The sequence below is a fragment of the Calidris pugnax genome, unplaced genomic scaffold (genome assembly GCF_001431845.1).
Source record: "Calidris pugnax isolate Ruff unplaced genomic scaffold, ASM143184v1 scaffold247, whole genome shotgun sequence".
In the NCBI taxonomy this organism is placed as follows: Eukaryota; Metazoa; Chordata; class Aves; order Charadriiformes; family Scolopacidae; genus Calidris; species Calidris pugnax.
This window is the reverse complement of record NW_015090980.1, coordinates 757,101-784,802: the sequence shown is the minus strand read 5'-3', so window position 1 is coordinate 784,802 and position 27,702 is coordinate 757,101. Positions and strand designations below refer to the sequence as shown.

General features: G+C 57.2%; 1 protein-coding gene across 1 annotated transcript in view; it reads left to right on the top strand.

Annotated features, from left to right (window-relative positions):
* Positions 1–27,702, top strand: part of CACNA2D2 (calcium channel, voltage-dependent, alpha 2/delta subunit 2) — a 205,559-nt gene that overhangs the window by 156,657 nt on the left and 21,200 nt on the right. The window contains exons 3-7 of the mRNA XM_014953481.1: positions 2,326–2,385; positions 14,030–14,074; positions 21,591–21,729; positions 25,542–25,673; positions 25,937–25,994. Of these exons, the coding sequence (XP_014808967.1) occupies positions 2,326–2,385; positions 14,030–14,074; positions 21,591–21,729; positions 25,542–25,673; positions 25,937–25,994 (434 nt within the window). The remainder of the gene's footprint in view (positions 1–2,325; positions 2,386–14,029; positions 14,075–21,590; positions 21,730–25,541; positions 25,674–25,936; positions 25,995–27,702) is intronic.

Here is a 27,702-nt window from a genome sequence, read left to right as displayed (position 1 = left end):
TGACATTTTCCAGAGGAAAAATATCTTCTGTCCAAGTGTCGTTCCTGGGTGTAGCCGTCCCCTACTGCACCATTTGCAACCCTCCAGGCACTTGGCAAAAGGTGATGAATAGTTAAAGATGTCCATAAATCTTACCCCAGCCCATAATAAACAAACACGCTCTTATCAAGTATAGAAAAATGCATATTTCATCACCGCTGCCTTAAGTGCGACTCAGAATAAATGCTCGCCTTTAATCAGCCATCTCGATATATAAACACAAAAGCCTGGGGGGTTGAGGTGCAGAATTGGGCCACAGGTTTTCTAGGCAGCTCTGGGGAGGCAGGGCTGTGGCTGTGCAGCCAGCCCCCCGCAAAGCTGCCCTCAAAATTGACATTTTTTGGCTTTTCTCTCCAGCCACGCGTTGTCTCCCGTTCTCTTCTCCCTGCCACTGGGGCTGTAGGTGTTTTGTTTCAGTGCTCAGCTGATAGCTGATCTTTGCCCTTGCATGCTGGCCGTTGAAAGGAAGCACTTGGATTTGGAAATCGAGATTTAAAAAAAAAAATAAAAATTGAGAAAAGATTAAACAGGAAAGTTTCGACCGGTGCGTGCCGAGATTGTGTGGTGATGGATACGCGTTTCCCTGCATCTGATAAGAACAAGCTGCGTTCTCCAGTGGGGGAGGGTCAGATTTATGATGTCTTTTGCTGCTCATTGCCTTACTTTCGAGTACCTGTGCTTTGCTGGGCTCCTGGTAACACAGCACCCGCTGTCGTCACCCTGCTCCTGCCACCCTGCCCAGGCTGGGTGCTGCTGCTCTCCTGCAGGCAGTGGGGGCACCTGAAGGAGACACCGTGAAGCCTTGGGGCTTCCTTTCCATGGAGCATCCCTTTAGAAGGGCTGAGAGCACCAGAGGAACTGGTGACAGCAGGGACAGTGGCTATGGTGTGTGTGGTTGTGCCCAGGGCTCCTGCACACCTCTCTGGAGATCATCATCTCGTGTGTGCGTGTTCTCATCTCCAGGCACTCTCCAGGCCCTGGGGAAATAAATTCCCAGGGATGTAGCTGAACTTCACTGCCCCCCCAGTGGGCTCACACCAGCATGTGAGGTCCCTGCTGAGCAAAAAAGTGCTGTTTTATTCTGGGATTTGTGGTTCACAGGGTGAAAGTTGGGCTTGCGATGGCACGGGGACTCTCATAGTGTCTGTGTGGTTCTCCCCAGGCTGTGATTTGGGCTTGTTGTTTGGCCCAGGATGTCACCCTGTTGTCTGTGCCCCTTCCTCCTCCTCCCAGCTGATTTGGGGGCTGGAGGTGACCAGGACTTCCCCCCCATCAGCTGCACTCTGGCTGCTGGCACCATTTGTGTGGAGCAGAGCGAGTCCCATCCCGCTGGGGGATGTGGGGAACCGAGGAGCAGGCGATGCAGCAGCGCCTGCCATTAGTCACATCCTTGCTTGGTGTGTCTCCCTCTAACTCGCTAGGGAGCCTTCCTGGGCTGTGACAACCTCATGAGCCTCATGGCTAATTAACCCTCTACAGATTAGCCACTCAGCCCTGGAGCTGGGACCCCGGCGGGGTGTATTCCCTGGGAGCCTTGTAGAGCCAGCGGTTGGTGGGAGCAACCTGGCGAGCTGTGCCAGGTGAGACGAGGCTGCTCTGTCCCTTTTGGTGCCATTGAAGGCCAGATTGCAGCTTCTTCCCAGCACTACCAGGGGTTGCCTGGTCTCCAGCCCTGCCCTGATGCACCCTTCATGCTGTTGAGGCCTCTGGTGGCTCAGCCCAAGCCCAGCAAGGCTGCCCCAGTGCTGAGCATCCTGCTTCTGGCAAGCTCTGCTTCCTCTGGCTACCCAAGACGAGCAGCAGCTTGCCCGGCCAGAGCCATCGGGATGGAGATGCTTGGGTCTCCTTTATGTGTTTTTGAAGCATTTTGAAGGGTCTGCCCTGCCCTGCAGAGAGCTGGGTGCCATGGGTGCAGGGATCCAGGTTCAGCCCTTGCCCTGAGCCATAAACAAGAGCTTGCCCAGCTCTGGTGGTAACACCAGAGGCCACCAAGCTGCGATGGCTCAGCCCTGATTGAGTTCAAGTGGCAGCAATCCCTTTAGAGATACCTGCTTCCTCCAGGAATGGTGGGAGCAAGGAGAGAAACACTGGCTGTCCATGCCTGGGACGTCCTTTTCCGGGCATTGCTGCCCACATGCTTGCCTTTTTGCATGTCAGAGAAGTGTTGGGGTCCCAGAGGGTCCCCAAAATGGAGGGAGGTCAGGTGCTGGGGTGGGTTGACGTGTGCCATGCCCAGCTCCTCTTGCTTTCCCTGGGCTCACTTCTCCTCTCCCGTTTGCTTTGCAGAGACTTGCCAACGCGGCGGAGAAGTTCCAGAAGGCTCACCACTGGCAAGACAACATCCGGGTAAGGCTCCGTGCGTGCCCCAGATGCTCCCACCCCATTCCCTCCTGGATCCTGAGCTCTGCGGAGGCACCAGCCTCGGGAATCAGCTCCTCATCCCACCCCAGCTCCCATCCCTCGGCTCTTCCTTCCCCGCGTTCTCAGCTCCCTGGTGAGCCCCCACTGGCCGTGCCGTGCTGCTCGGCACACAGGCAGCCCCGGCACCACCGCCTGCCAGCACTAATGAGAGCAAATGAAGCCATTTTGAGCTTGTTGCCAGCACACGCCATAAGGAGAAGGCAGGAGGTGAAGGTCAAGCCGGTGGTTAAACGCTGAGGGTGTGGGGAGACCCTCCCCTCCCTGGCCATCTCCGGCAGTTGGTGGGTTTGGTGCCGAGCAGGGTCTCTCAGGGGGTGACAGCCCTGGCCGTGGTCACACGCTGGCACGTCGGTGGCAGCTGGCAGGAGTGTTGGTGGGGGCTGTTTCTGAGGGAAGGAGCAATCTGGGCTGGGAGAGAGGGAAGATGCGGGTTTAATGATTGCATTTGACTTTGTAATTCTGGCGGTGATGGCGCTCAGCGGGAACCTGAAGGATTCTGCCTGGAAATGCTCTCAAATTATAACAATAATACAAAAGGAAGGAAAGATTGTTTTCCTTCCAGTGCGAACGGAGTCTACAATAAAAAGTACTCCTGAGCCACCTAGCACCTCCTCTGGGTCGGGCCAGATCCTGCCCAGCCCCAGGGAACCCTCTGCAGTAGCTGAGGAGAGAGCCTGGGGACAGCCCCACTGCTGGGACTTGCTGGTGTGTTCTGGGGGGTGTTTCTCTATCTGCAACCACGATCCACTCAAGGAGGAGAGGAGATGAGGACCTGGAGCCACATCCCTCTCGTGCAGACCCTCCTGCCAATGATGATGGTCAATAGGGTTTGAGAGGAAGAGGCAGGAGGAGCAGAAGAGAAAGCCAAGTGGCAAGCTGCTTGACTTTTTCTTGCCACGTGGCCAGCATGGGGTGGATGCTCGTGGCCAGTTCTCGTCCCCCCAGGAGCTGTGTTCCATAGGTACCCAGAAAGGCTGAGCTTGCAGGGGCTTTTCCTTCCTCAGCAGACACATCTTCGCTAAGGAGAGGTGAGGTGTCCTCACTGACCCCCCAGCAGACAGTTGACCTTGTCACTGGTGGTCACCAAGAGCTGCTGTGAGGAGGATAGCAGGTTACAGAACAGGCTGTACTGCTGGGGAGCTCTTGGCTCATTTTGCCATTCACGGCACAAACCTTTCAGAAATCCACTTTCGTAGAAAAAATATTTTTAATAGCACTGTTTGCAACCACTTAATCAAGGTAATTAGGAGCGAGTCACCCAGAAACAATGTGCAGCGATGCGTCACCGCAGAGCTCGACGCAGCTTTTATCAGGACAGCCCAGACCTGGCTGGGACACTTGATGGACTGGCCCGGCTCTGTGCACAGCGAGCGGGGGTGCTGGGCTTTTGCTCCCCCCACAGCGGGCAGCTGTGCCTTCATCAGCCCTGCCTTCATCAGCCCTGCCTGCATCATTCCTGCCCTCATCATCCCTGCCTGCATTATCCCTGCCTTCCTCAGCCCTGCCTGCATCAGCCCTGCCTGCATCATCCCTGCCTTCATCAGCCCTGCCTTCATCATCCCTGCCTGCATCATTCCTGCCCTCATCATCCCTGCCTGCATTATCCCTGCCTGCATCAGCCCTGCCTGTATCAGCCCTGCCTTCCTCAGCCCTGCCTGCATCATCCCTGCCTTCCTCAGCCCTGCCTGCATCAGCCCTGCCTTCATGAGCCCTGCCTGCATCAGCCCTGCCTGTATCAGCCCTGTCTTCATCAGCCCTGCCTTCGTCAACCCTGCCTTCATCAGCCCTGCCTTCATCATCCCTGCCTTCATCATCCCTGCCTGTATCATCCCTGTCATCAGCCCTGCCTGTATCATCCCTGCCTTCATCAGCCCTGCCTGTATCAGTCCTGCCTTCATCAGCCCTGCCTGTATCAGCCCTGCCTTCATCAGCCCTGCCTTCATCATCCCTGCCTTCCTCAGCTTCCTCAGCCCTGCCTGCATCAGCCCTGCCTGTATCATCCCTGCCTGCATCAGCCCTGCCTTCACCAGCCCTGCCTGCATCATCCTTGCCTTCATCAGCCCTGCCTGTATCATCCCTGCCTTCATCAGCCCTGCCTGTATCAGTCCTGCCTTCATCAGCCCTGCCTGTATCAGCCCTGCCTTCATCAGCCCTGCCTTCATCATCCCTGCCTTCCTCAGCCCTGCCTTCATCATCCCTGCCTGCATCAGCCCTGGTTCCGGGGCAGAGCAGAGGGATGGAGGGGCTGTGTAAGTGGCTCTCACTGCTGACATTCACTCTCCTTTTGCTGTCCTTTGGCCGTATAACATCAGGGCACGGTCAGACCTGCGTGCCAGCTCCGTGACACCGTCTCTGCTGCTGCCCCCCGGCTTGTCGCCGGCGCTGGCACGGGCAGCGGGCAGGGAAGGCAGCAGCGCAGCATCTCCAGCTCCTCCTCCTCTCCCTCCCCACCGAGCGGCTCCTTCCTTCTGGCCGCAGCTCTCCCCTCCTCTCCCGGCGTGTCGCGTCCTAACCTCGCGCCGGAGTCGATGACAGATTGCGGCGAGCGCGGTTATTTTTGTGTTTCCATCCGAAGGCGCGCCGGCAGATGCCGAGTGTTTGCGCTGCATTAGTGCTAATGGCAGCCCCATTAAACCTCGCTGCAGATGGGTTGCTATGGAAGTCCGGGGGAAAATGAAGCAGGAGCAGGAGCCCGAGCGGCTGGGAGGCTGCTGCCAGCAATGGCTCACAACACATCTCGACGGGGGAACTTTCTTTTTTTATCCCTTTTTTTTCCTTTTCACCTTTCCCAGCCGCACACCGGCCGTGCTGGCCTTCCCAAAGGGATTGAGGTCAGCCTCCCACCTCAGGGGGCTTTGCAAAGTGCTTCCCCCTTCCCAAAATGTTCCCCTCACAGAATCACAGAATCTTCTAGGTTGGAAGGGACCTTAAAGATCATCTTGTCCAACCGTCAACCTAACTTTGACAAAAATAAACACCCACACAACACACAAAAAGCAACACCATCACTAAACCGTATCTCCCAGCACTACATCAACCCGTCTTTTGAACACCTCCAGGGATGGGGCCTCAACCACCTCCCTGGGCAGACCATTCCAATGTCTGATAACCCTTTCGGTGAAAAAATTTTTCCTAATATCCAGGAATGCCACGCTGTCCTGCCCCATCCGTGCTCCTTGTCCTTGCCCTCCCTCAAGCCCCCCACATCAAGTCAGTGTCGTGTCCCCACGTGTCCCCAGAGCTCTTCTGCACACTAGAGCACTTGCGCAGGCAAGAGCTGGGTCCTGTTGCCACGGAGTGGGCTCCTGCCATGGGGCAGTGAGACCTCCTGGCGCTGGTACCAAAAGAGACCACAAAAAGCTCAGTGGCCTGGCCAAACAGTTTTCCCAGTGAGAAGCTTCTGTCCTCCAGACTTGCATCCAGGGGTCTGCAGGGGCTCTGCCAGGACAGGCTGGCTCTGCTCTGCACAGAGTCATGGGGCTCTGTCCCTCGAGGCACATCAGGGTTGTCCCCCTGCTCCAGATGTCCCCCCCAGCTGTGTCAGAGGTGTTGACCATCCCTGGCAGCAGGTGGAGGTACCAGGGCTGCAGCCCTCACCATGATGCTGTTTACTAGGTTTCCACCCTCTCTTTGCCACCCTGCTCAGGTGAGAGACCTGCAGAATGTACCTATAAAAACATGGGAAGGTCCTGTTGAGTTTCTTGCTGCCATCCTTTGTATCCATCCTCGCTGACAAGCTGCCGTGCTGCACGTTGGGCATCCCAGCTGGCTCCATGTTCTCCCACCTCCTCTCCAACCACACGCTCTGCTTACCTCCAGGGTTCTCCAGTGCCTTAGGTGCTTTTCCAGACCCTCAGCACCACCCCAGCACCATCAGCACCGTCCTGCAACCCACAGTGCATGGGAGCAGGGACCATACTGACCCTGGGGATGCTGTCGAAGGTGCAGGTCTGCACCACCAGCTCCAAAATGCATCTCAGGGCATCGGCATCATCACCACTGCCTGTTGGTCTGCTGGGGTGGCCAGAGAAATTTGTCCCTTTAAGGGACACACTGACGCTGCAGAGAGCCTTCCCTGCATTTATGTGCACTTGGCAGGATTATATAAATTGCCTTTAAAAGTTGACTTCTTTATAAGCCATTTTCTGCTTCATAAAATGTTTATTACTGTTGTTTTTCTCCCAGTTCTTCTTCCTTGCTGCGTTTTCCATCGCGACACTGGGAAGCTCCCCTCTTCCCCTGCCTTCCACCCCTCTGCCTCCCACCTCTCCCCACCTTTCAGGTGCTGGAACGGGGCGTTTGAAAGGTCAGAGCCTTTTATCTTGGGAAAGAAAAATAGCTATACATTGAGCTGTGGATGTAAGAGCTGCCAGGGGCAGGGTTTAACCGCTGGGTGCAGGATGGGTGGTTTTGGGGTTGCGGAGGCGGCAGAGGGAGCACGGGCAGCCCCACGCCACTGCCTCCATCCATAACCCCCGCCTGCAAGCACGCAAGCAAATAACAAAGCCCAGATAATTTCAAGCTCCATTAGAAACGAAACTCTGGGGAAAACGGGATCGCTGTTTGCCAAATAGGGAAGGACAGGAGGAATAACAGAGATCGCGCCCCAGGCCGCCCAAGAAAGGTGAGGGATAAAGCAGGGGGGACGTGGTGGCACGGCTGGATGCCCCTCCGTGGCCACGGAACCCTGGATGCAGCATCCCTCCAGGTGTGGTGGCCCGATGCGTGGCTCTGGTGGCCGTGCCAGGCTGTGCATGGCCACCAGTGGCTGTTCCCGTGGGTTTGCCACGGCGATGCAGGCAGGGCTTTGTGTTCAAAGCGGCCTTAGAAGGGCGAGCGCCAGCTCCTTATCCCCCTTTCATTTTTCTCCTCCTTTAATTACAGATCCTACTTATCAGCCGAGAACAGAAAGATCGTCTCCGTAACCTTGCACTTGCCCTTGTAGAAGGTTTACCTAAAAAGTTAGAAAATAAAATCAAATACTCTAATTTGCAGTCGTCTTGCCATTTCAAACCCAGTTTTCATTACAGCACAGAAAGTGCATTGAAGCTGTGTTTATAACCCCCTTTTAGATAACAAATCACATTTTCTTTTGGCTGGCAAGTGTGTAGAATTGATATTTTTTTTTTTCAGTTTAATGGGTTTGTGTGTTCAGGAATGATCTCCATCAACTGAGAGTCTTTATTGTGTTTGATATAATGTCAGCTTTCATTACGCTCGGAGAATTACTGTGTTAAAGCACCAACCTTGCTGTAGAGCCGTTCTGGCCAAAAAGCAGAACAAGAAAATCATTCACAAAAACCCTGTGTTGGTGCCGTTCCCTCTTAAAAGCCAAGGATGGGCCTTGAGGGGGGCTCCCTTTGCCCCCCCTCTGCAAGATGGATGGGCCACCCGTGGTGGTCCCATGGGTGTGATGCTTTGGTGTGGGGGCTGCTGGCTTCCCTCCTGGTGCTGCCATCCCATCCCATCCCATCCCATCCCATCCCATCCCATCCTGTCCCATCCCAGCACTGGCAGGGCAGGGAGTCCCCAGCACCCACCGGCTCTGATGGGGTGCTGGCATCCCCGTGGTACCCAGGTGCCATGGAGGGGAGAGGCAGCCACATCTGGTTCGAAGGAGTGGGAGCGGACGGGAGATGCCCTGTAAAGAAGAATAGCTGGCGAGGCACGATCAGATAAAACATCTTCTCGGGGAGATGAAAAAACTGTTGATGGGTCACTTAAATATTTCCCCAGCTCTGTCAGAGAGGCAGAGGGAGGAAATTGCTTTTTAAAAAAAAAAAGAAACAGATGCTGAGGCAGATTATGATGACTGTTTCCACCTGTCCTGAGTAATGCATACGGCCTCTGCTGCTGGATAGGATGCGAGGGGACTCGTATGGTGAGGACTGCAGGAGAGGCATGGTCCCTATGTGGGACCCAGGCATGGTCCTGGGTTCATCTGACAGCCCGTGATGGCTGGGGCTAAGGTCCAGGTGTGGCTGCTCCTCCTGACACAGGTGGGATTGGCAGGGGCGATGCTGTGGTGGGAACACACTGTGTCCCCCTGCTTGTCCCCCCTGCTGCCACCCAGCCCTTAACGCAGACACAAGGCTGGGGGTGGTGGGAGGTTTGGGAGCTGCATGACACGCTGCAGGCTGTCTCCCATGCGAAAGGTGCAACTATAAGCAAAATCTGTTGCTATTTCCGTGTGCTTAATGTTTCAGAGCCATGAAGAACTCCCTAAATATTCACCGCTCGTTATAAGTGCTGATGGCAGAAGAAAGATGGGCTCGTGAGCAGAGCCGTGGGTGGTGTGTGGGCACGTTGGCTCCCACGTATTCTCCCCACCCACTGAATTGCCCAGGCACAGATCCCAGGCACCTGGCTCGTCCCCACATGGGCACGCTGTGGGCTGGGATGCTGGCCCTGCCACTGTCCCCGTCGGGTGGCTGGGAAATGGGCAGATGCCAGCTTGGGATGCAGTTTGTCTTCCCCACCACCCTCGGAGTTGCTCCTAAGCGCCTGGAAGGCAAACCTCTGCAGGACTTGGCTCTTGCAGAGCCCAATTTAATCTTGAAAGAGATTTCTTGACCGCAGGGGTCACCTGTGCCGCTCGGAGAAAGGGAACCTGCAGCCGGAGGGCTGAGATGGACCAAAAATCATTGCAGTGCAGCGGGAGCTACCTGCAAAATCACATCATCCCCGGGGCGGGCGAGCAGCAGGGTGACCTGTACAAGATGACCGTGAGCGATCTTGCGGAGCACAAGAGATCAGTGAGAGAAGGATTGCCCAGCTTGGGTGATCTCACAGAAAAGCTGTGAGGGGAGAGTGAGTGGTGGCCTCTCTGCTGTGTCCCTGCTGGCTGCGTGCTCTGGCTGGAGGGGCTGGAGCAAGGAGCTGATGTGCCCCCGGCAGCTCCTTCTGAGGCTTTTTCGGGGGGGGTGGCAGCTGTGTGTATGACGTGGTTTGATTGCCACCTCGTTAGACCACTGACTCGGAGGTTTGGGCCAGCACCCCTCTGTCCTGATGTCGCTGGGCTGCAGCAAGATAGCGGAGCACTGACCTTTCTCATGTTATTTTTAGTTGCTGTAGTTGTTTTAGGTGGAAAAAGACCTATTTGAATGTTCTTGGAGAAGACTGTGGGAGGGAGGAGTGCACCTCACTCCCCACCTGAGACACCCCCATGCCCCTCTTTGTCTTTGGTGGTGGTCTTTGGCTCAAACCTGGCCAGGGAGAGCCCGTGCCAGGGCAGGGTCCTCCCTTGAGCTGCTGGCAAGGCTCCAGCCTGCAGCTCCCCAGGCGCTCACAGCCTGAGTTTGTTAATTAGCTTTCTGCATGGCGGTTTGGTGTAAAATCAGCGCAGGAGCAGAGCAGGGGGCTGGCAGGGAGGGCTCAAGGGGGACAAGCAGGAGGTAGGGTCCCCAGGGAGACTCTGGCACGCAGCATCCCCAGAGCCCCATCCAGGAGGTCCCACCTGGGTCAAAGCCTGGCTGGGGGGCTGCCCGGTGACACCGAACCACCAAAGTTTGGTGCAGGCATGGTGGTTGCTCGGTGGCTTTGGCAGAGAAGCCTGGGTGAGGTCTTCAGAGTAGTCTGCCATTGCGCCGAGCTCCCAAAGTGGTTTCCCCATGATTTGCAGCGAGGGTTTAGGAGATGGAAATAAGCCCGTGCTCATCCGCTGGCAGTGCCATCGCACTGATGCCATTTGGCAATTATGGCACGAGAAAAGGGACAGCAGTTGACACATCACCAAGGAGCAGCTACCTGGCATCTTCCCCCCCTGCACCGAGGGCTTTCTGCAGGCTCGTTTGCAAGAGGCGGGGGCAATGTTTTGCCCTGAAATCCCTCGACGTCTTCACTCCCTTGTTTTCTTTATTGGTATTTATTCTGAAAGGCTCTAGAAATATCAGTGCTATTTACACAGACCGGGTGCTGGCTTTAACGTGGACCAGAGGAGGAGGAAGAGAGGATTACGTGAAGGAGGCAAGCGTGGTTTGAAAAATAAACATTAAGGAGAGGAAATTGTAGGGCCCTGTGTTGCCTCTTGGGAGACCCCCGGCATCTCTCTTAGAGGGTCTCCGAGGGCTCTGTCCCTCCTTCTTGGAATAAATTGTCACTGGTTCCACCAGCCTCCAGATGCCAGGGATATGGATGCCCTGCCAGCTCCTGCAGGCTCCCTCACATCTCACAAGCCCCACAGCATCAGCAGGGTCGTAGCAAGGAGAACGATGCCTGGCATCAGGGCATGTCCTGGGGCCAAGGCCATGGTGACACTGACTATGCCACACGTGTCATCGTGCCTGTGCCGCGGCGTAGAGTGGGCACAGGATCTCACTCGGCTGCCCCTGGGGTTGTCAGGGCTTGAAACAGTGCATGGCAAGGGCTCTGTGATCCCTAGGGAATCCGGTGGGAGAGGCGTTCTTCTAGGAGGTCTGCTCCCCGTGCCATGGGAGCACTGGGGCCACCACGTGTGGGAGGGGATTCGAGCTTTTCGGAGGAGCCAATGGAAGATAAAATGAATAACAAAGCACCTTCTGGATGGCTGTTGTTAGTCACACTCACTTCTGATTAAAGATCATTAAACATGAAATTAGCTCGTTTGTGTTACGGGTCTCCCGGGGGTTCCTTTAATTAGGAAGTGCAGATGGCCACGGACCCGGGGAGCCGGCAGTGCTGGTGAGGGGCAGGGGCGTGCGTGGGGCCGGGAGGGGCGCGGGGAGGGCATCTGAAGAGAAATTAATTTTTTTTTTCCCATTTCTTGTTGTTGTAAACCCCTCAGCATTTCACAACAAATCACAGATAATTAATAAGTACATTCCCTTAATGACTAGGCTTTTTAATAGGAGAAATTGGAAGATGTTGTATCGATTTTTTTATATTTTTTTTTCCTGCTTTCCCCTCTGGGTGCTGTCTTACGGCTGGGATTAGAGCCACGGCGCCCGCGGGAGGGACCAGCCCCTCTGCCCGGTGGATGCTGAAACTGCCCTTTGCAGTCCCCATCTTGGGGGGACATCGGCCACGCAGCCAGCGTCCCCCTGCCACCGGGGGCATCCCTGCTCCAGGGGCTTTCTGCCCCCTTGATGGTCTTGTGTCTTAACAGCCTGGGGAAGCAGCAGCAGCAAAGGGCTCTGGGGAGCAGGTTTGTGGCTAGAGGATAACGCCGGTGATGGGTTAGGCGCTGCCAGCTCCTGGTGGGGCCAGGGAAGCGGAGCTGGTGGTGGCAGCTGCCTGGCGAGCTGCTTGGACCTGCCGGTCCCTTTCCCCAGCATGAGCCCATTGTTAGTCACACTCACTTCTGATTAAAGATCATTAAACATGAAATTAGCTCGTTTGTGTTACGGGTCTCCCGGGGGTTCCTTTAATTAGGAAGTGCAGATGGCCACGGACCCGGGGAGCCGGCAGTGCTGGTGAGGGGCAGGGGCGTGCGTGGGGCCGGGAGGGGCGCGGGGAGGGCATCTGAAGAGAAATTAATTTTTTTTTTCCCATTTCTTGTTGTTGTAAACCCCTCAGCATTTCACAACAAATCACAGATAATTAATAAGTACATTCCCTTAATGACTAGGCTTTTTAATAGGAGAAATTGGAAGATGTTGTATCGATTTTTTTATATTTTTTTTTCCTGCTTTCCCCTCTGGGTGCTGTCTTACAGCTGGGATTAGAGCCACGGCGCCCGCGGGAGGGACCAGCCCCTCTGCCCGGTGGATGCTGAAACTGCCCTTTGCAGTCCCCATCTTGGGGGGACATCGGCCACGCAGCCAGCGTCCCCCTGCCACCAGTCCCCCGAGGGAGCAGCATCCCTGCTCCAGGGGCTTTCTGCCCCCTTGATGGTCTTGTGTCTTAACAGCCTGGGGAAGCAGCAGCAGCAAAGGGCTCTGGGGAGCAGGTTTGTGGCTAGAGGATAACGCCGGTGATGGGTTAGGCGCTGCCAGCTCCTGGTGGGGCCAGGGAAGCGGAGCTGGTGGTGGCAGCTGCCTGGCGAGCTGCTTGGACCTGCCGGTCCCTTTCCCCAGCATGAGCCCATGGCCAGGCTGGGCTGGGTGTCATGGTGCCACCAGCCCCAAAAAGAGCCTGTGGCCAGGCTGGGCTGGGTGTCACAGTGCCACCATCCCTGGCCCGAGCCCGTGGCCAGGCTGGGCTGGGTGTCATGGTGCCACCATCCCTGGCCTGAGCCCATGGCCAGGCTGGACTAGGTGTCATGGTGCCACCAGCCCCAAAAAGAGCCTGTGGCCAGGCTGGGCTGGGTGTCACAGTGCCACCATCCCTGGCAAAGCCCGTGGCCAAGGCTGGGCTGGGTGTCACAGTGCCACCAGCCCCAGAAGGAGCCTGTGGCTAGGCTGGGTAGAGTGTCACGGTGCCACTGTTGCCGGCACTGACCCATGGCTAGGCTGGGCTGGGTGTCACAGTGCCACCAGCCCCAAAACAAGCCTGTGGCCAGGCTGGGCTCGGTGTTACGGTGCCACTGTCCCCAGCACTGACCCATGGCCAGGCTGGGCTGGGTGTCAGGGTGCCACCATCCCTGGCACAAGCCCGTGGCCAGGCTGGGCTGGGTGTCAAAGTGCCACCAGCCCCAAAACAAGCCCATGGCCAGGCTGGGTGTCACGGTGCCACCATCCCTGGCACGAGCCCATGGCCAGGCTGGGTGCTGCAGAGGCAGCAGCAGGAGCGGGGAGGACAGGGATGCAGTCAGCACCATTAAGGTTTCAGCTGCGTGTCTGTTCTGGGCCCAGATAGCTCTCCTCGTTAAATGCTAACGGCAATAATCATCCCAAGGCGCTGGCGGTGCGCGCGGGGAGGAGGGCCGGTCTGCGGGGCGGCTGCTGACGGCTGATGGAGTGGCAGACATGTTAGCTCTGCCACGGCTGCCCGTGCATCGCGCTGCCGTCCCGGCACGCAGAGATGAGTCTCCGAGTGCCCTTTAATTACCCCTTCTGATGGCGCACGACACGCTGTTGTGACAGCCTTGCCGCTCTCCGAATTGCCTCTTTAGGAATTTTATCAGCTGCCTCGCGTTCCTGACACGCGGGGAAGAGGAATCCAAGCGGACCTTTCTGCCTAAATAGGCTCTAAATACCCCAAATTAATGACACGCAGTTCTCCGTGGAAGCAAGGAGACTTTTTTCTCTGCGGCGCAGGGAGGGCAGCGCTGCCGGCTGCGGGGCCACTGCTTGCCACGCTGCCCATGCCTGGCTCTCCTGCAGCTCCTAATGCTTGCAGCAGGACCAGAGCATCCCTGGTGTGGGCACACGGAGCAGCAGCACAGAGGTCACCATCACACCGGTGGCACCGTGGGAGGGGTGTTTGGCTGCGGCAGAGGCTGTGCGTGGTCCCACACTCCTGCATCTCGGGGGCAGCCATGAGAAGAGCAAGGCACGGCAGGCAATGGCCAGTCCTTGGAGGGTGGACAGGGGGGATCTGTGGTCCTGGCCATGTCCCAGGGACAGCGTGGGGTGGGCAAGGCTTGGTCCCCAGTGACAGGGTGGCTGCCAGCAGCATGACAGAGGGAACGAGGTGACAAGTAAAGGGGAGGGACCCCTATTCCATCCCCATCCCTGCCTGGTGCTAACTCAGCTCTCCCTTTTCTCTGCAGGAGGAAGACATCGAGTACTACGACTCCAAGGCCGACACCGAATACGTGAGTACCGTCCCTGCTGCACCGCTGGCACGGTCACCTCCCCTTCCCGGGGCTGTCCCAGCACTATACGGGGGGTATTGGCGCAGCGTTCATTACAGCTGGCATAACGAGCATCTGCAGTGGGCAGCGAGTGCCCCATCAGCAGCCGTGTCCCCTCCAGCTGAGCCGTGGTGTCATCCACCCGCTGGCACCGGGCCCGCCAGCAGGCAGGTGGGCAGGTCGCTCCGCTACCTGCGAAAGTTTCTAAAATTAAAGCTGGCATCTGAAATTCAAATGAAGAGCAAGCCTTTAATTAGAGACTGAATCTAATTCTCTACCCCCCACTCCCGGCACAGCCGTCCTGTGATTTCTGGCAATCAGTGCTTTAAATACAGACCCGACAGCTCCGCTCTCCCGGTGCTCCCAAGGGGGCTGGCATTTGCCGGCTCCTCTGCTCGGCGACGGCGCTCAGGTGCCACGCTGCGGGCACAGGGCGCTCCACTGGCAATCACTGCTGTCCCACGGCACCCCACTTTGTTGGCAGATCACCCGGCTCCTAACTTGTGCTGTGCCATGGGATCCTTCTGAAATAGGGGCTTGCTGAGTCGGTGATGCTCTTGGCACTGGTGCCATCATGGTGTCCTTGGAGCTGGCCGGGACCCCCGAACAGAGCAGGGTGGGGGCTTGGGGCCACCCCCAGGCAGCGGTGGTGTCCCAGGACCAGTCCTTGCCCCAAGGCACAGCTGGCAGCTGGAGAGGTGGGCTCGTGCAAATTGCATGAGGTTCAACCAAGCCAAGTGCAGGGTCCTGCACCTGGGACGTGGCAACCCCAGGCACAAATACAGGGAGGGTGGTGAGACACTGGAACAGGTTGCCCAGAGAAGCTGTGGATGTCCCATCCCTGGAGGGGTTCAAGGCCAGGCTGGATGGGGCCTTGAGTAACCTGCTCTAGTGGGAGGTGTCCCTGCCCATGGCAGGAGGGTTGGAACTCGATGATCTTTGAGGTCCCTTCCAACCCTAACCATCCTGTGATTCTATGATTCTATGTGCCATCGGGGGACGGTATCACAGCGGGAGGGGAGGAGTGGCAGCACATGGTGTTGGCAGCAAACCACTGGCAAACCACAGGGCCTCGTCTGAAAATAACACTTGGGTGACCACAGAAGCCTTCAGAAGGGCCCATGCGGAGGGGAGGAGAAGATCCAGGCTTGATGGGGTCCCACCTGCTCCAGGAGCCAAGCTCCAGCTCTGCTCTCTCCCCACCTTGGAGGTGATGCCCCAGAGCAGAGCTGGGGGCAGGCTGGAGTGGCGGATGGATGCCTTCAAGGCAGAGTTACTGCCAAACCACCCGTGCTGTTGTCCCCAGGTGGTGACAGCAGGAGGGCTCCTTGGCAGGGGAAGCTGGAGCCACAGAGAGTCTGGGAGAGGGGATGGGAGAGGTTGGGTGGATGCTGTGACCGAAGGGGAGGTGCTTGCTTTCCCAAGCAGCTCTCCCTGGTCAGGGTCCCGCTCCTTCAGAGCTGGGGATGTCTCCTCTCCCTCCTCATCCTGGGGGGAGCTGCCAAAGGAGGGAGGAGAGGATCCTGCTCTCCATGCCAGCTCCGGAGAGGATGGAGCTAATGGGCTTAAAATGCATTAAAGCAGATTTTGGGGAGAAGCAGAGGAAAAACTGGCTGGTGGTTGAGGCAGGAGGAGACAGCCCGGGGAACAGGGCAGCTCCCTGGTCAGGGACCCAAGGAGTAGGACTGATGCATCCATCAGGCTGGGCAGGGCTTTTGCCATCACTGTTGCAGGACAGGGGAGAGGGGAGATGGATGTCCCCATGGCTGGTGTTACCCTGACCAGTCCTGACTGCCCATACCCGGCCAGCGTCGGCAGTGGTGATATGAACTGGGATCTCCTGGCCATTAGCTTTGGGATTAGTCACTTAACCAAGGAGAGCATCGTTGTTACATTAGGAGGCATCTTGACCTCAGAACTGTGCCCACCAAGCCATCCTGGCACACGGGACACAGAAACTGCACACCATGGCGTGGCAGAGTGTCCCAGGGGACAGTGGGGCTCAGCTCCCTGCTCCCCAGCCCTTCCCCAAAAGAGGTGGGTTGTCCTCAGAGAGGAACAGCCTTGCAAATCCATCATCAGCCACACCAACTTCAGTCCTCCTCAAGGGGAAGAATCAAGCAAAATTGGGGGTGTCCTCTTGCCAAGCTTCGTGGGTGCAGCTGGAAGGGAGCTTTCCCATCAATGCTGTTGCTGCTTCCCCGTGAAATCCCAGCAAATTTAATTCCAGCAAAAATAATGGAGAGAAAAGGTGATGCTGAAATAAAAAAGGAGGGAGATGATACCCGAAGGTCTGAATGGAACTAAATAGCACTCTTTCCTTCTTTTCTTTATTTAGCTTCAATTTTTGTATTTAAATTGAGCAGGATCTAGCTGAAATGGAGTTAGTTCTGATGGACAATGCCTATTCAACGTAACTGGGGCTTATTCACAAGCCTTATGCCGGCTTTAACTACGGTGAGAAAGAAATGAGCTTCCTATTCATTTTGCTTGCACCTCAGCTCCGCTATCTTCCTAAACAGATTTTGGATTTCCAAGTGGTTTTTAACAAATGGGAACATCAGAAAATTTTCCTGGGGGTCCCCAAGGCTCTCAAAATGTTTGCAGAAGATAAGTTTTCACCTTTCCCTGCTAGCAAGGGCTGTGGGGTTTATCCGGGGACAAGTGTTGAAATCAGCAGACACTCTCAGATGGGTATCACAGGCAGAACAACACAGAAATAAAGTGATTTTCTATCTTTAGTACTGTGTTTATGGCAGGAGATGATGCTTAAGTCACAGCTGAGGCCAAAATCCCCTGGGTTGTGTTGTTCTCTGGTGGGAGCTGATGGAGCTGTGCCCAGGTCCCGGCTGGAGGACCACGTTATGGACTTAATTTTCTGCTTTGCCTCAGCCAGGAGCTGTTGGTTCCCAGGTTGTAAAGTGGTGGATGAGAGGCTTTGCTGTTGCTGCTCCTCCCATGGTTGGAGAGATGTGCCCAGTGGCAGTACAGCACCCATCAGGGCCTGGCATCCACCCCCGGGGATATCTGTGCAAGCCCTGGTCCTTGTCCCCATCCTCTCTGCAGGACGCAGGGCTGATGTGATGAGGAGAAGTGGGACCGTGTCTTTTTGTCCCCCCTCCAAACCGAACATCGTCGCTTCTCCTCCTCCATAGGGATGCAGTTTGCAGGTGAAGGTACCGCTCACCCCAAAATCGGCCCCCCAGGACCCACCCCCCTGCTGGGGGTCCCTGGGGAGGGGTGGGAGCGAGGGGATGGCAGCGGGAGGCTGCACATCAGGCTCAGCACCCTCCGGTGCAGGGGAGAGCACGGTGCCGGCCGCAGGCGGGGGCTGCTGCTCACCGCTCACCCCGCTCAGGAGATGCTGTGAGGAGAAGGAGGAGGGAGGAAAAAAAGCCCCTAAATGTCAGCAGCAGCAGATGAAGGGTGTTGGAAAATTTAATCTTCCAACTTTCTCAACTAATGTGACATTTGGATTTCCTTCCGATAAGCTATCAGCCCCAGAAGTTTCTTTCTTTTGCCTTTTTTCTTTCTTTTTTTTTTTTTCCCTTTCCTTCTTCTCTCCTCTGGCTGGTAATTTAAAAATAAATGGTCTAGAAAGATCTCTAAACAGTACCTTTGGCAAAGATTAAAAAAAGCAAAGGGGGATAGGGGAGCAGGCTGGCGGGAGAGGCTGATTGTTATTTATAACCTGGGCTGCTATAAAAGCAGGAACGTGGCTGGAGAACACGCTGTCTCCCTCCCCAGCATTAAATTGCTGCATTTCAGGAAAAGCTGAGATATTTAAGAAGGAGAAAGGCCCTATTGCATGGGCCTGGAGTTTCTCAGCCATGTGCCGGGGGCTGGCATTTATATTCATTAGTAGCAATCACGGCATGCTGATATGAATATTTTGCAGGCTTTTCCAGACTTAACATTTTCCTGGGGAATTTAAAAGGATGTGTTGTGATCTCGGTACGGTATATCCTTTATCGGGCTTGTGAGGAGCAGGATGTGGGATGCAGGGATGCTGTCGGGGTGCTGGAGCTCGCAGGAGCTCTGCTGGTGCCTGGGGGGGACTGGGAGAAACACCAGTGGCTGCCTGGCTTGTCCGGAGCTGCGAAACCCCAGGCATCATCCCGGAGCGACCACCGGCACCGTTTGCTGGATCAGCCCTGCGTTTGTCATCCGTGCTGCCATTTAAGCAGTCCTCATTAGCTGTGATGGCTCGTTCCCATGGAGATGAGCAATGAAGGGGGGTGTCTCCATCCGCAGCAGCCACCCGGCCGAGGCGTCACTGCTGCCCCAGGTCACATCCCCAGCTCCATCCACAGCTCCAAACCCAAACTGGTGGGGACCTCCCATTAGCCCTTGTGCCCGTGGGCAGGCTGGCTCTCCTCAGCCAGCACCAGCCTGGATGCTATGGAGGGCAGGGACTTGGCGAGAGCGTGGAAGCTCCAGTAACGCTGCGGAGTGGTGCCACTGGTGCACACTGGGTGTTGGAGCATCTCGGGGTTTTGTCCCCTGACCATCATTTTGGAAGACTCAAGAGAAAACGTTGTGACTGGCAGCCCAGCTGCTGAAAGCACTGAAGATGGCAAAGGCTCTCAGGGCATGTTGACTTCTTGCTGAAGCAATAAATATGTATAATATTGGTATATTGCCATGGAGTCGATTTCTAATGGTGTGTAGCAAATAATATATTCAAACTGTAGCATCTATTTGTGTTATGTTGTACATATTGCAACAGATAAATAGATGTTTCCAAGTTCTTTTTAAATGTGATGATGAGGAATGCTGCAAAATCTGGCTGGGGGCCTGCTGAGATGCACACAGTTAAACCAGTGTAAATCCAGAACTTGAATCATCTTCTCCTTTGGTCTAATATAAATATAATGCAGAATTTCTTCCTCTGGCCTTCCCAAGGTGGCTCCTTGTAGGCTCAGCCTAGCACTGAGATGCTCCCGTCCCTGCCTGGGCTGGTGACAGCTTTGCCTGCCTTCATCCGGCTGGAAATGACCCCATTTCAGGGGCCAAATTCAGCTTGGCTTAAACAGGAATAACTCGGTTGAGGTCGGGAGATTTATGGATAAAGGATAAAGGTAGCTTGGATAACATCAGCTCTTTTCGCGGGTCTGTTTGCTGTATAGGTGTCAGTGATGCATGGAGTGTCCTACGTATAGATAGCTGTAGATTTGTCTCCGAGATCTATACATATGCCTCTTTACAGCTACATGAGTGAGAGCAGCCAGACAGCGCCCAACCTGGCAGAATACAAATTAGCCCCTCAGAAGCGGGTGATAAAATGGAATAATGATAAACAGAGGAGCAGTAATTATATACAGTAGTTCCAGCTCGGGTGAAGTGTGGAATAACCATGCTGGCGTGGGGGGGAAATAGGGAGGGATGGATTTTCCTGGCTGCTGCTGGTGGTGGGGGTGGTGGATGGGCTGGACCCGGGCAGGTTGCCCTGATGGGGAGGTGTCACCAGGACTTTGCTGAGCTCTGGAAAAAAAAAAAAAAGTAAGGTTTTGGTGTCAAAGCAGAGGTTTTGGTGCTGCAGGTGCCCCTGGGGCCATGGCTGTATCTTGTTTAAAGCCTTTTTTCAGTGGGTGCCTCTAAATCACCGCCTGGTGCTCGCAGAGGTTGGCAGGGACCAGCTATTGTGTCTGCAACCGCTTTCCCCCTGAGATCTGAGCCCCACATCGCTGGCAGACTTGGGGCTGGACCCACTCCCCGGGTTGCCCACGGACCTGCATGCACGGGGTGCCGGCTTTGCTGCAGCACGGCAGCTTTGCAGAGTTCTGGCAGTCAGTTTTGTGCCTTTTCTCCGGATTTATGGAAAACTGAGAGCGTAATCTGGATTTGGATCTTGGCGACATGGCTCAGGGGAGGTGGGGATGGTCCCTGCCCGCCTCCTGCTTGGCTACTGCAGCTGTAATTGAGTTCAGCATCTTTCTGGGCGGCTGGAGCCCCCGCGCCAGGGTCGGCTCAACAGCGTGTTTACGCTCATAATCCATCAGCTGGAATTAAATCCCAAACCTTGCATATCAATCCTGTTATCCTCCCGAACTGTGGCGAATGGTTTGGCCACCCCTCACAATGTCAGGGGAATGTCACCGCCTTGGTGGCCGGCCGGAGGTGGCAGCAGGGGAGGTGGCATCTCTCGGTGGTATCTGCGGAGGGGAAATGGGGAGGAGGGCCAGGGTGGGTTTTAAACGAGCTTCATCGTTCATTTCCCAAACACATCATTTTCCTTTAAATAGATGGCTCTTCCCATGAGAAATTCAGATCTTTTGTCCCCTGGGTTTTGTTGAGAGGAGCCTGGCTGGTGGGAGAGCTGCTCACGCTGGGCCATGGAGGACAGCAGGATGGGACTGTCCCCTACCCCTTGTCCCTGCTGGTGTGGGATGGTGTGGGGCATCAATCTGTCCCCGGCTCGGCACTACACCAGCCCTGCCTGGAGCTGCTCACGCTTCCAGTCACGTCGGCTGTCGTTTCTGCGGGGCTGATCTCTGCCACCGCAATCAGACGGCCTCGCACGGGCCCCCGAGATCGGCACTTCGCTCGGGAGGAGGCACAAAGGCAGAGGCACTGAGCTGCTGCTCAAGGGAAATTCGTTCCCTTGCCAGGGAGCTCAGCAGCCGGATCAGCTCCTGCCCTGCCACACACCCCGTCCCCTTTCCCTCCTGCAGCCAGGACCAGGGGAAGGTGGCCAGAGCCATCCTGTGCCCCAAGGTGGGCTTGCCATGTCCCTGTCCCTGCCCGCGGATGGGGCAGGCAGCTCTGTGTCTATGCCCCTCTTCAGCGGGGAGGTAGCTCTGGGGCGCAAGGGGCAGATGCTTCAACATCCTCCTCCTCCTCCCAACCTCGAGCATCTCACAGCCAGCTGCAAACAGCCTTCCCCAGCCACTGGGCCTGGGGCAGGGATGTGACAGCTCGGAGCTGGCACCTTCTCCCAGGTTTCTTTGCTCCTGGTGGGATGGTGGAAGCGATTTCCCCAGCTCTGTCCTACCCCTGGTACCAGTTCCGTACTGGCAGCAGGGCCCCGGGAAGGGAGAGGAGGGCTGGGAAGGCGAGGGAGCACATTCCAGTGCCAGCAGTGGGGAATTCACCATCTCTCCACCATAATTAAATATTGTTTGCATTGCTTATTGACAGAGCGCTAAGCTGCACTCCGTTTTAATTTGTTCTTTGATAGTTGCCTTTTGCTGCTAATTGATTTTCAAGGCTTTTTTTTTTTTTTTTTTTTTGGATGGTTTTTTGTCTGATTTAATACCTGCGTGCCACCAAAACCGGAGAGGCCAGTGTAACCAGCGCTCGCCTTCGTGCCCACCTGCTCCTGGTACCCTCTCCCCTGTGTCCCCGGGGGGTGGCACGGGCTGTGGGCCAAATCCGGCACGAGAGCCAGCACCGCCGGTCTCTGCAGGGGGATGTTTGGTGACGGTCCTGGTCTAGCACCCCCCGGGTCACCCTGTGTGCTCTGCTCCTTCCCCAGGACGATCCCGACGGAGAAGAGATCGAGAGGGAGAAGTCCAACTCCTTGAAGCTGGAGTTCACCGACGACGCCAACTTCAAGACCAAGGTTAACTATTCGTACGCTGCCGTGCAGATCCCCACGGACATCTACAAAGGCTGTGAGTGCCCCTCCTCACCCACTCCGCTGTGTGCTACCAGGCTGGGTTCAGCCTCCCCCTCTCCTGCTCAGGGTGCCACAGCCCCGGGGACCGTCACCCCTGGCTGCCCCGGCTGGGTCTCGGTGATGGGACAGCACTGACAAGAGGCAGAGTCACCGTGTTAGGACAGAGGGGACAGCGTTTCCCTCACCAGGGAGCCTCAAGAGCTCAGCACGGGCCAAAGAGGCAAATTGGGGGGTGAGGGATGATTAGGGAAGGGATGGAAGGCCAAGGAGAACTGATAGTTAATGACACAGGGTGAAGCTCAGCTGTGACCCACAGGGCTGTGATCCTCTCTGTAGAAGAGCTCAGCAAAACTCGAGGAGGTTCAAAGCAGGTGCTGGAGATGATCAGAGGGACAGAGCAGCTCTGTGCAGGAGCAGTTATGGAGATGGCAACTCCCAGCTTGTAGAAGGGAGCAAGATGGGGCTGAGAGGTGGGACAGGGCGAAGCAGGGATGCTTCCTGTTCTTTTTGGGCTGCTGAGGGTATGAAAAAGGAGGAAGAGCAGCTGAATCCTGCGGGAAGGCAGCGACTGTGATTGCAGAACAGTGTGATCAGAGGGTGCAGGCTGCTCTGGAAAGGGGGAGCAGGTTGGTGGGCCAGGAGCAGGCAAATGGGCAGTTGGGACAGGACATTCCACACCAGCTTTCAGTCCCTTCCAGGAGGTGACACGGTCCCTGAGCTTCCAGAGCTCTTTCCTACCTCGCCCTGCTGCGGTGGCACATGGTGACAGTCGGTCTCCATTTCCCTCTAGTGGCTGCTCTGCACTGAGCTGGGGACCGCTCCTGGAGATCAACCTCTCCAGCTCCTGCGGGACACGTCCTGCACCCAGCCCCAGACCCTGCTCTTGGGGGCCACCCCTCCTTCTCCCCACACCTCCGAGGGCACCACCGTCCCCACAGCCCCTTGTCTGGGTGGCACTGGCTGAGGGTTTCTGGGTGGTCACGGTGGTGACGAGGGTCTGAGCTCACACTCCTACCCTGGCTCGTTACCGACACGGCTGTGCTCGGTGCCACGATTTCACCACGGCAGCGGATTAGAAATTTGCAATTAGTTTTATTACCCAGGCAGCCCATGCTGGGCAGCTAATGAAGCACATCGTGCGAGCAGGAAGGGGGGTGGGTGGGCTGCGAGGGATGAAATATTCATTACTCCTCACCCCTGCTCTCCAGCCGACGCTGCGGCTCCTGCCCTGCCCCGGCCACATACATCACCCCATCGCCAGGGGATGAGAGTAAATTGGGGAGTAACGTGCTCCATGGACTCACCACCGCTCGAGAGGGATGCTGGAGAGGGGACAGGGCAATAGGGGACCACAGGGGGGGAGAAAGGACAGTGGCACAGGGATCAGACCCTGCCCAGCAACGCCAGGGTGCTCTGAAAAGCCAGGGTGCAGGGCAGGGTGCTCAGCCATGCACCCCAGAGAGGGGGTTTGGGGTGCAGGCACGGGGCCACCTGTATGCCCCCTCCTTCTGGGGATGCTGGCGAGCGTGGCCAGTCCCCACAGAGCCCCGGGCAGGGAACATCTCCCTGGAGGGACCCGGCGGAGAGGCACTATCGCTGCCTGGCACGCTAATTAAACCACCGCGGAGACGCCCTCCGCCGTCACCCCTCGCTACACACACAAATTACATCCTCTATATGTTTTATTTACTGTGCCATTTTTAATTAAATCTGCAATCGCTCGCTGGCGGGGCGGGGCTGGGCTCACCCTGATGGGGACAGGGACGAGATGGGGACAGGGCTGAAGATGTCACTGCTGGGGGGGGCGGGGAGGGCAGCTGACAGCTCTGACCTTGACCAAGGGGGACAGGAGCCACCTCGACCATGGCCACAGCCTCCCATCCGATGAGCGATTGCACGAGGGGAGTGTGGGGGCTGTGTTTGGGCACGGGGAGGGTATAGGGGTGGCGTTCATGCACAGGGATGGTACAGGGGCTGTGTTCACGTGCAAGGATGATATAGGGACTGCAGGGATGAGCCAGGAACACATATAGGGGCTGTGTTCACATGCAAGGATGATATAGGGACTGCAGGGATGAGCCAGGAACACATATAGGGGCTGTGTTCACATGCAAGGATGATATAGGGACTGCAGGGATGTGCCAGGGTGGCTATAGAGGCTGCGTTCATGTGCCAGGGTGGTATAGGAGGTATAGGAGGCATCAACGTTCACGGGGCAGCTTTCATGCACAGGCATGTATAGGGGATGTGTTAGTTCACAGGGATGATATGGGGGCCACATTCATCTCAGGGAGGATATAGGGGCTCCATTCTTGCTAAGGGCTGATATAGGGGCTGTGTTTGTGTGCATTCAGCATGACGCTGCTGTGGCTGATGGGCCCTGAGAGGCTGAGGGTGCAGGCGCTGCCAGGGCTGTCGGGGACACGTCAGTGCCCATCCAGGGCCAAGTGGCACTACCCAGGGCTGCTCGGGGCAGACAGGAGCCTGGGAAAAACCACGTCCTGTGACAGAGCCAAACAAGAAATCATCCTCAGTGCCCAGATAACGGTGCTGCGTGCAGGCACGGTGCTGAGAAATGGTTGGGGAGATGCGGTCAGAGTAAATCATGGTTTGAAGGCACAGCTGCCCGAGGGAAGAAGTCTTCTTCAGCGGTGGTGCTGGGATGGAGGGATCTAGGATTCACCCTGGGTGACACCTGCTTGTGTCCCGCCAGTGCCTCGAGGCCGTGGTGAAGGCTTGAATGGGTGATGATGGTGTTTCAAGGAGGGACACGTGTGGGAGGAAGCCTTAGCAGAGCTAAATGTACTCCTCAAACACACACCAGCTCCCCGGTGGCACTACAACAGTTGATCTGCCCAACACCGAGGAGAGGGACTGCTCCTGGGACCTCCTGCAGCCCAAAAATGCATTGGGGGTCCCCCAGAAGGGTACAGTGCCTGGTGTTGGGGTGCTGCTGGCTGCCCACTCCTGCCTGCAGTGGCATGGCTGTCTCCTCCACGCCACAGTCCCAGGGTGGCCCAGCATGGGCTGCTGGTGGACACCATGGGTCTCCCCCACCTGCCCAGGGCTTGGGGCACCTGTGGCATTTGGGGTGCCCTGAAGGGTCCTGTGAGCATGGGGAGGTCCCACTGTCCCCAAGGCAGCCTCCCCATACCTGCCTCGCCATGCCGGCCCCCCCGCGCTCTGCCAGCCCCCCTTGATTAATCACAGGTTGGGGCTGCCGGCAGCTTATCTTTTGCTTTAATAGCTGAATAATTTAAAAACTGCTGTTTGCCGGTATCTTAATTGCTTTTGCGTCAGGTGCAGCGGCCAGCGGGAATGCAGAGAGGGGCCCGGAGGCTCCGTGTGGCCCTGCAGGGACACAGCCCCTTGGCTTCCCAGCTGGTGGCCGTCCCCAGGGAGCGGGGCTGGCATGGTGACAGGGAGAGCGGGGCTTTTTCCCAGGAAGGGGGTGAGATGGCAAGCTGGCTGTCCCCAGAGCTGGCTGTCCCTGCTCCAGAGCCAGGGGACAGGGACGGTGAGCGCTGGGGGGATGCCTGGAGCATGGCTCCATCTCTGGGGACAAGGGACAACGGGCTGATGCTGGAGCCCTATGGGAGCGAGGGGGTCAGGGGGTGCAGGAGCAGCTGCAAAGCCCCTGTGGGCCCCTCCGTGGGAAGGGGCAGAGGGGACACAGAGGACACACCACTTCTCCCTCCCTGCCATCACCACGGGGACACCACGGTCCCCGTTACCCCCAGCCCACCCCAGGCTCTGCTGCTCCCCCTGCACCCACCCACCCGCCTCCCCCGGCTCTGTCTCCCGCAGCCACCGTCATCCTCAACGAGCTGAACTGGACGCAGGCGCTGGAGGACGTCTTCATCGAGAACCGGAAGGAGGATCCCTCCCTGCTCTGGCAGGTGTTCGGCAGTGCCACCGGCGTCACCCGCTACTACCCCGGTGCGTGGCGAGGGGCAGCGGGGGGGCGGTGGCCAGGGTTGGGGGGCTGGCTGAGGGAGATGCAGGTGAGCATCCCCCAACACCAGGGCACCGACCCTGGGGGCTACCTGGCCGTGCTGTGCCAAAGCCAAAGGTGTGAGCTCCCCACCAGAGCCTGCTGCTTCCTTGGCCATGGGCATCCCTCTGTCCTGTCCCCAGCCTCCCCTTGTCCCCCACCCCGGGACAGCCCCACATCACTCACTGCCTTCCTTCCCCCCCCGCAGCCACTCCATGGAGAGCCCCCAATAAGATCGACCTCTACGACGTGCGCAGGCGGCCCTGGTAAGGGGGAAGCGGGTGGGGAGGGGGGTTTTGCCAGCCCTTCCCGGCCGGGAGCAGCCAGCTCCCTCCCCTTTTCATTTCACACATGGTTGGCGTTGGCAAACAGACACCGTAGCACGGGCAGGGGCATCCGAGCTGCGGCTCTCGGCTCCCGCTCCCCTTTTCCCAGGAAGGCAGAGGAGGATGGAGAGATAAATCCTTGGATACAGATCAACTGTGCAGAGCTGCCCTTCGCCCGGGTCCCACCTGCAGCCCTGGCTGCTGGCGCCCAGTCCCGGACAGCATTCCCATCCAAACGGGAAAGGAACCGGCTCTCGGGAGCCGGGAGGATGGAGAGAGAAGCGGGCAGGCAGTGCCAGGCTGTGGCTAAGCCGTAGCTCCAAGCAGCCATTTAGCCACACACCCAGTGAGGCAGGATTGAATCGCTTCCCCTTAGCCCAGGTAGAGGTGTTGGTTTGGCAGCACTAATTATCAGCTGCTAATTATCATGCAGCTGGAGGAGCTGCAGCCCCCGTTCTGCCCACAGCTGCTGCCTAAAAGCGTGGGCATGGAGAGGAAAGTGGGCACAGGGCTCCAGCATGTGCCCGGGGAGCCCTGTGTCCCTGGGGGAGCACCCCCTGCCTGCGCCGGGAGCTGCCCCTGCTCCTTGTCAGAAAATTAATGGCCCTGCGACTGTGGTTAATTGTCTTTGATTGCTCCACATTAATTATTAACTGTTCTCCACCAGGGCGTCCATGCAGGCTGTTGGCAGAGGGAGGACTGGCAGGCTGTTTCAGGGGGGTGCTGCTGGTGTATATGGGGGCTACCAAGCCCAGCTGCCTGCCCACTGCCAGGCTGGCCACCAGCTTGCTCATCCAGCCACGGAAGAGCAGCAGCACCCTTCGTGCTGGGGGGCAGCACACCCCCTGGGACACCCCTTTGGGGTCCTCTCCTGCCCTCATGCCGGGGTCCGGTGTGGCACACAGCCCTCGCCACACCACTGCCAGCCCCGGTGGTGGCCACGGTGGTGCCAGCAGCCTCGGCAGGGTGGCCAGCGCCACTCACTGCCTTCCCCTCCCTTGATGAATGGCACTATTAAGCACAGCCTTCTCCCGCGGAGCCCGGGGTATTCATCTGAGCGGGGCAGCTGGAGATGGATGCGCTGCCACAACCCATTACGGGCAGCATCTTAGTTGTGCTCCTCACCGCCCCGGCAACCCAGCCCTGGGGAGTGAGGCAGGCACCGAGCCCCCTGACACCCCCCCCAAGTCATCAGAAAGCCTGCAGGCAGCTTTCTACCCCAGCATGAGGCTGGTGGGAGGCTTGGGGGGCATGCGACACCCATGCCAGGAAGGGCCCCCCATGCCAGCATCCCGCATCCCGCCTAGGTAATCACTTGCAATTAGGGAACATCAGGACCTGGGATTAGCAATCACAGCCTGCCCCTTCCCCAGTCCTCCCCAGTAATGGCGAGTAATTGATACTAATAACACACTAATTAATTCATGTCAGGCCTGATCCTGATCAAACCAATAACGAGGCTGCCTTGGACTGCAGCCACGGCAGGATCAGGCCCTACGCTGTGCTATGCCTGGCCATCTCTGAGTGGGTGCTCAGCACCCTGCCAGCTCCGTCCCACGCAGGACAGCACAGCGGGGCTGGGAGCAGGAGCGGGTTCTCTGAAGGGTGGGGAAGGGTTCCCTAATTGTTTTCGGGGGGGGGGGGGGGG